Source organism: Pseudophryne corroboree, chromosome 7 (genome assembly GCF_028390025.1).
Source record: "Pseudophryne corroboree isolate aPseCor3 chromosome 7, aPseCor3.hap2, whole genome shotgun sequence".
Classification (NCBI taxonomy): Eukaryota; Metazoa; Chordata; class Amphibia; order Anura; family Myobatrachidae; genus Pseudophryne; species Pseudophryne corroboree.
The window spans coordinates 418736511-418745004 of NC_086450.1; the positions used below are offsets into that span (position 1 = coordinate 418736511).

At 47.5% G+C, this 8494-nt stretch overlaps 1 protein-coding gene across 1 annotated transcript in view; it reads right to left on the reverse strand.

The window, feature by feature from the left end:
• LOC134945475 (glucagon receptor-like) overlaps positions 1 to 3127 on the reverse strand; it is a 221346-nt gene extending 218219 nt beyond the window's left edge. The window contains exon 1 of the mRNA XM_063934788.1: positions 2899 to 3127. Coding sequence (XP_063790858.1) covers positions 2899 to 2948 — 50 coding nt within the window. The 5' untranslated portion in view covers positions 2949 to 3127. The remainder of the gene's footprint in view (positions 1 to 2898) is intronic.
• Positions 3128 to 8494: the final 5367 nt, after the last annotated feature.

Here is an 8494-nt window from a genome sequence, read left to right on the forward strand (position 1 = left end):
TGTACATGCAGAATAATGATATATACTAGTAATTACTCCCAGCATACAGAGCTAGAGGAATAGTACTGTGCACCTGTCCATACATGCAGAATAATGATATATACTAGTAATTACTCCCAGCATACACAGAGCTATAGGAATAGTACTGTGCACCTGTCTGTACTTGCAGAATAATGATATATACTATTAATTACTCCTAGCATACAGAGCTATAGGAATAGCACTGTGCACCTGTCTGTACATGCAGAATAATGATATATACTAGTAATTACTCCCAGCATACAGAGCTAGAGGAATAGTACTGTGCACCTGTCCATACATGCAGAATAATGATATATACTAGTAATTACTCCCAGCATACACAGAGCTATAGGAATAGTACTGTGCATTTGTCTGTACATGCAGAATAATGATATATACTAGTAATTACTCCCAGCATACACAGAGCTAGAGGAATAGTACTGTGCATCTGTCTGTACATGCAGAATAATGATATATACTAGTAATTACTCCCAGCACACAGAGCTAGAGGAATAGTACTGTGCATCTGTCCGTACAAGCAGAATAATTATATATACTATTAATTACTCCTAGCATACAGAGCTAGAGGAATAGTACTGTGCACCTGTCTGTACATGCAGAATAATGATATATACTAGTAATTACTCCCAGCATACAGAGCTAGAGCAGGGCCGGTTCCGGGGCTTCTTGCGCCCGGGGCGGCATTAGGGGGCATGGCTTCATACATGGGGCGTGGTCAGTTACGCCCCCTGTACTGTAGTAGGATGTGCGGTGCGCGATGACGTCATCGCGCACCGCACAGCAAAGGTCCTCTCCACGAAGGAAAACTAGACGCTAAGCGTCTAGTTCCCTTCGTGGAGAGGACCTTTGCTGTGCGGTGCGCGATGACGTCAACGCGCACCGCACATCATTACAGTTAAGGTCCTCTCCAGGATGGGAAACTAGACACGTAGCGTCTAGTTTCCCTTCACAGCGGGCAGCCCACGAAGGGAAACTAGACGCGTAGCGTCTAGTTTCCCTTCACAGGACAGCGGGGGGCACCACAGCAGCAGCGGATCTTGCCATGGTGCGGCGCCCTCCGGATGGCGCTGGCGCCCTCCGGAAGGCGGCGCCCCGGGCAAAAGTCCTGCTTGCCCGTGGCAAGATCCGCTACTGAGCTAGAGGAATAGTACTGTGCACCTGTCTGTACATGCAGAGTAATGATATATACTAGTAATTACTCCCAGCATACAAAGCTAGAGGAATAGTACTGTGCACCTGTCCATACATGCAGAATAATGATATATACTAGTAATTACTCCCAGTATACATAACTAGAGAAAAAGTACTGTGCAACTGTCTGTACATGCAGAATAATGTTATATACTAGTAATTACTCCCAGCATACAGAGCTAGAGGAATAGTACTGTGCACCTGTCTGTACTTGCAGAATAATTATATATACTATTAATTACTCCTAGCATACAGAGCTATAGGAATAGCACTGTGCACCTGTCTGTACATGCAGAATAATGATATATACTAGTAATTACTCCCAGCATACAGAGCTAGAGGAATAGTACTGTGCACCTGTCCATACATGCAGAATAATGATATATACTAGTAATTACTCCCAGCATACACAGAGCTATAGGAATAGTACTGTGCACCTGTCTGTACATGCAGAGTAATGATATATACTAGTAATTACTCCTAGCATATAGAGCTAGAGGAATAGTACTGTACATCTGTCTATACATGCAGAATAATGATATATACTAGAAATTACCCCCAGCATACAGAGCTAGAGGAATAGTACTGTGCACCTGTCCATACATGCAGAATAATGATGTATACTAGTAATTACTCTCAGCATACACAGAGCTAGAGGAATAGTACTGTGCATCTGTCTGTACATGCAGAATAATGATATATACTAGTAATTACTCCCAGCATACACAACTAGAGGAATAGTACTGTGCACCTGTCCATACATGCAGAATAATGATATATACTAGTAATTACTCCCAGCATACACAGCTAGAGGAATAGTACTGTGCACCTGTCTGTACATGCAGAGTAATGATATATACTAGTAATTACTCCCAGCATACAGAGCTAGAGGAATAGTACTGTGCACCTGTCTGTACATGCAGAATAATGATATATACTAGTAATTACTCCTAGCATAAACAACTAGAGGAATAGTACTGTGCACCTGTCTGTACATGCAAAATAATGATATATACTAGTAATTACTCCCAGCATACAGAGCTAGAGGAATAGTACTGTGCACCTGTCTGTACATGCAGAATAATGATATATACTAGTAATTACTCCTAGCATAAACAACTAGAGGAATAGTACTGTGCACCTGTCTGTACATGCAGAATAATGATATATACTAGTAATTACTCCCAGCATACACAGCTAGAGGAATAGTACCGTGCACCTGTCTGTATATGCAGAATAATGATATATATACTAGACCAGTAGTTTCCAAAGTCAGTCCTCAAGGAGCACTAACTGTCCAGGTTTGAAGTATATCCATGCTTGGCCACAGGTGACTTAATTAGTACCTCAATCAATATGATTTACCCATGTATGGTGAGCCCTGGATATACTTCAAATCTGAACCGTTAGTGTTCTTTATGACTGAGTTTGGGAACCGCTGTACTAGATATATAGAAATGACTTCACCATACAGAACAGTGAGTGTGTGTAAGTTCCATATTCAAGTATTGCCAATACATACTGCATATATAATACTATTATTACCTGTCTGTAAGCTATAGACATCATGGAAGTACAGCACTCTATTACTGTACAGCTGCTTCTTCTGCCCCTGGCATATAATTTAATACTCTTCTAGAGACTGGGACCACAGAGGGAATTTACCTGGCAAAGTGAAGAATATTGGAGTGCAGCCAGCCCTGTCCACACTTCATTGCGCAGAAAGCAGGAGAGCAATGTGCTGCTGACTGTAAGCTCCACACGCAGAACCTTTACTCTGGGATAACCATCCCTTTCATGTACAGATATTTACATTGCAGCTCCCAAACTCTCTCCTGTGCCGTGTTCTTAGCTTGGTGCTGTATCTCCGCTGTACTCAGCATCCTTCTACCAATCCCCTCCTCTCCCCATCACTCCTTATGTCTCATCCTCTTTGTCTCTGTATTGTGCGCACCTATGTGCTGCTTCCATCATATACACTCCCCCCCTCTGGTTCTACTTCCATCTCAATAGTCTCTATAGCTGACTTAGGAAATGTGTTTCCAAGGCAGGCAATGCTGGTACTTGCAGTTCCACAACCTCATTTAGGACATGCTCTAGATTCGCAGTAGTCCTCCCTGCGCCACCCACTTACACCCCCACTCAGAGCCGGATTAAGGCTCTGGGGGGCCCGGGGCACTTCAGAGAGCGAGGCCCCTAATTAAAAGGCAGGCAGCTGATTATACAGTATATATATATATATATATATATATATATACACACACACACACACACACACACACGCATACATACATACATACATACATACATACATACATACATACACACACATATAAATACAAATACATATATACAGTTACACACGCATATACAGTATGTTTACGTATACTGTATATGCACACACAGATATATACACAGATACAGATAGATAGATATATATATATATATATATATATACATATATATATATATATATATATACATACTAACAAACATTTATGCACATATGTATAGACACAAACGTGATGTGAGGCATAATAATACAGCCATCCAGCCTTACTTTTGCTGGCAGGCTGCTGTAGCACAGGAGACAGGAGAGTGAGTGTTTGTTCCTCTCCTTCTCCAAACACTGCTCCGTACTGCTGCCATTCCCAGACGGTGACTGAGCCGCAGGCTGTTACACTATTGGACAGCTGAGCCGTCGCTCAGCTGTCCTGTACTGATAGGCGGCGCTGGAGCCACGGCTCAGGTGTTAGGTTGCCAGGGCAACCAAACGGGAGCCGGGAACGCAGCGCAGCGCTGCAGATCGGTAAGAGCTCCGATCTGCGGCGGCGGGGGGGCCTTTTAGGAAGGGGGGCCCGGGGTACATACCCCCCGGGGCCCCCCCTTAATCCGGCTCTGCCCCCACTCTCCGCTCTTGGTAAACCAGACTTGTCTACCCTCTGTTTATGGCCATGAGACTGAGACTCCTGAATGTCTGGGAGAGTAGATGAGCCTTTCGGATTGTGCCCATGGTCTGGGGGCTTGATGGCACGCTTGGCAGTGAATTGGGTCATTGTAGCCGCACCCACGACTGCACAATGCCACAAATGGCACCAATGTTTTTAATGGGAGGCACTCGATATACCGGCTGTTGGGATCTCGGTGCTCAGCATACCGCCGTCAGGATCCCGACCACCGGAATACCGACAACTATTCTCCCTCTTGGGTTGTCTACGACACCCCTGGAGGGAGAATAGCATGCACTGTGCCTGCAAGGGGCTCTTTTACGCTCGCCCCGCTGCTGGCATTCCGGCGGTCAGGATTCCGGCGCCGGTATGCTGGGATCACGTCAGCCGGCCAATCGTAGTACACCCGTTTTTAATAGTACTACACCCACTGCAGTTAATATGTGGGTCACCGAATAAGTGGTACTATAGTTACTTCAGCCCATCCTGAAGTGCGCACATACAGGGTCCGTGCTGCCATTAGACAACCTTGGTGTCTGCTCGGAGAGCTTAAGACATTGAAGAGTAAGAATAATTTCACTCAACTCATGCCCCTAGTATGCCCCCTTACAGAGGCCAAGACACTGACATGAAGCAGTCAGTGGCTTCATACATGTGAGGCTTTTCCTTCTACATGTCAGTGTTACACTGTGAGGAAAACAGCACACTTCCGGTCCCAGGAGTAGAGTAGGTTAGAAACCATCGATGGTTGCCCACTGATGGGCAAATTAATTACCATCAATGGTGGAGATTCAGTTGTTTCCCACCATCAATAGTAGCCGCGAACCTGATGGTTTTCGCTTCATGCTTGAACTGCAGCGGAGAGCTACTAGGCTGTCAGCCAACAGCCCTGTGCCGCCGCCGGCTCCGAGTCTGTAGGTTACAGTCCAACAGTGTGTGATGCGTGCCGATATTGGCTGGCCCACCTCGCTGATTTGACACTGGCTGATTGCAGCTGTACGTCTACATCTCGTTAAAAAGATATCCCCTAAAATTCAATAACACCGCTAACACTACAATTAGTGCCGCTAAACATCCCGCCATGTTCGACTGCGCACTTACCTACCTACACAGTATTACGTCAGGATCAGCCAGTGCCTCAGAGGCATTATGCATACTGGTGGGAACATAGACATTTGATTGGGCGAGGTTACAACTCCGCTGCTCTCCTGGGAAACTGATTCCCACCTCTTGGCACGACGAGGATTAACGCTACTAATTTCTTGCTCACGTCTATGGGGAGCAAAGAAAATTTTGTGATATTGCTGGTTGTGATGTGCTATTCCAAAGTGCAATGTGCAACCAGCTGAGGGGCAGTGCAAAATGGCGACATTACGCATTTCATCATGGATGAGACGCTAATTCAGTGGAGGATTTACCACAAGGCAACCAAAGCGGCTGCTTAGGAGCCGCAGACAAGCCTGTATAAAGGGCATTTCCAGTGGACCACGAACTTCACCAAAATTGTCAGAGAGCTGGCTGAATACTCCCAACAGGCTGTCAGTGATTAGACAGCTGTTTTATTTTAAGTACAGAGTCTAATAGGCCCTACACACTGGGCGATAATCCTCAAAGATATGAATGATCTCGTTCATTATTGAATGAGATACCGTTCATATCTTTGAGTGTGGAGTCACCAGCGATGAACGATGCGCAGCCCCGCACTCGTTCATCGCTGGTGCCCCATCGGCTGTGCATGCAGGCCAATATGGACGATCTCATCCATATTTGCCTGCACTTAAATGGAGCCGGGTGACGGGGGGAGTGAAGAAACCTCACTCCCCCCTTCACTGCCCCCCCCCCCCCCCGCCGCCGGGTCGCCTGTCGGCCGTATCTGCCGTCGGGCAGCTCGGCGGCGGATCTTCAAATGTGTAGGGCCCATAACATCTGCCTGCTACAATCATGGCTGGGGAGGAGGCACACACTGACTGGTGATATAGCAATATGCTATTATATTCTACTTTAAGTACTACTGTGTATGGGAGATGCCAGCTACAATCAGTGGAACACTGATATATAACAAATACAGCCACACTGACTGAGGGGTGTAATAATGAGTATTATAAGGGATGGGGACCTGCTAGGCTGCTACAATTAGTTAGGGGGGAGAGGCACTCATATGTAATGCAGTCAACACTAAAGTAATTGGGTGTAATAAGTACTTAGGTATGGGTGCCTGGCCTGCGTTCTATATCAGTGCCACCCCCTGATTGTAGCATATCCCCCATTCACTATTAAGAGGTCCCCCATCCCTATAATATCCATTAATGCACCCCTCAGTCAGTGCCTTTAGTGTGACTCCATTATACAGTACGAGGTCTGACAATTAAATTAGCGAACTCATTACTGTGCAGTAGCGGATTTAACACTGAACAACAAAAGCAGCCGCAGGGGTCCGGTAGGCCCCAGGGGGCTCGCCGACAGATCATGGAGTTGGGAGGGCATTTCTGATTTCTGCTGAAAATGTCAGAGTGCTGGGCTGGCTGAATACTCCCGGCAGGCTGTCAGTGACTAGATAGCTGCCAGGTGCCATTGGCCTGCATCTGCCTGTGAGCAGTGTCTACAGTGTGATTTTAAGGGCAATATGGATGATATAATGGTTAGCATTACTGCCTAACAGAGCTTAGTTCATGGGTTCAATTCCCACCATGGCCCAAATGTGTGGAGTTTGTATATTCTCCCCATACTTGCATCGGTTTCCTCCGGGTACTCTGGTTTCTTCCCACAATCCAAAAATATACTGGTAGGTTAATTGGCCCCCAACCAAATTAACCCTAGCGTGACTGTGTCTGCTTGTACATGTGATAGGGAATATATAGATTGTAAGCTCCACTGGGGCAGGGACTGATGTGAATGATTCTCTGTAAGTCGCTGCGGAATGTGCGCGCGCTATATATTAACTGGTAATAAATAATAATAAATACACTAGTGACTCTAACATCCACCTGCTATAATCATTGGGGGGGGGGGGGGGGGGGGGAGCAGATTGGGGAGCATACACTGACTGCGGGGTGGTATAGTGAGCAGAGACCTGTCTGTTACAATTGGTGGTGGGGGCACACACTGAGGATTGTTTGAGGAAGGGGGGCCCCGAATCAGTGTCTTGCTTTGGGCCCCAAGAGGTCTAAATCTGCCTCTGCGTTATTTGTATTGTCCTTTTTAGATCTTAGCAGCACCTTCTGACGTTGAGTAACAGCTGCTTTATAAACCCAAGCTGCTCTCTGTATTTTTAGATTAGTGTGTTAGTTTCTGTAGTTTCCTGGTGTCCTCCTGTCCTTTCATAAGAACACTATTTTCCCTGACAGTCTCCCGTATTCCCCCTGCATCTACTGTACCATTCATATCCTCTGTGTGCGTGTCCTGTCCATTACATCTCCCATCTCCCTGCTGTCATACGGGGGTACACACGGAGCGATGTTCAGCTAATTTCTAAGCAATCTGACTAGATTGCTTAGAAATTAGCTGAACATCGCTCCGTGTGTAGGGGTGCCACTGCCGGCAACAGCGATGCACGGTCCCGCGTGTACCTATCGCCGGTGCTAGATTGGCCTGCATGCAAATGTGGAGATCTGCCCTGTATTGCAGGGCACATTAGGGCAGCTGGCGGAGAAGGAGCTGTGTCCCCAGAAGGACACTGTATCAGACAGCGCTGGGGCGGTGTGTCTGTCCCCAGTGCTAAAAGTACAGCTGTGGCGGGTGTCCGGTGCTTGGATCCTCTGTGGGTTCCTGGCACCGGACTTGCAGCGACGGGCAGTGCTGTGGAAGCGGCACTTCAAACTTGGCGCCGATTCGGCAGCCAATTGGAATCGCCGCCCATGACCTTTCAAATCCAGCACCCTCTGTGAACAAATCACGGCTCGCGAAGCACCGGCCTATAGGAAGCGGCACGGCGAGCCAATCGGAGCTCACCGTGCCGCAACTGGCCCCGCGCCCGGCATCTGACGGCAGACACCAGCCGAAGAGAAAGGAGACCGCGCAGAAGAGCACAGAAGAGCCGGGCGGCGCCAGAAGACGAAATACGCCACGGAAGCTGTTCCTGAGGCCACGGAAGAGGCCTGAAGATTCGGGCATCTGGCGGAGAAGATGTCCAGCGGTGGCTGGATGCAGAGGAGCGGTGGCGCCGCTGGCACGGACTGGCCATCGGCAGAAGACTGCAGAGGAGTGCCGAAGAGGTCACCAGGAGTGGGAAGCAAAAGAGCTAACGAAGCTCTCCCCTGGTGTCACTCACTCTCCTCCCTAAATCATCAGGGATCGGGCATTAGGCCCGTGGGCAT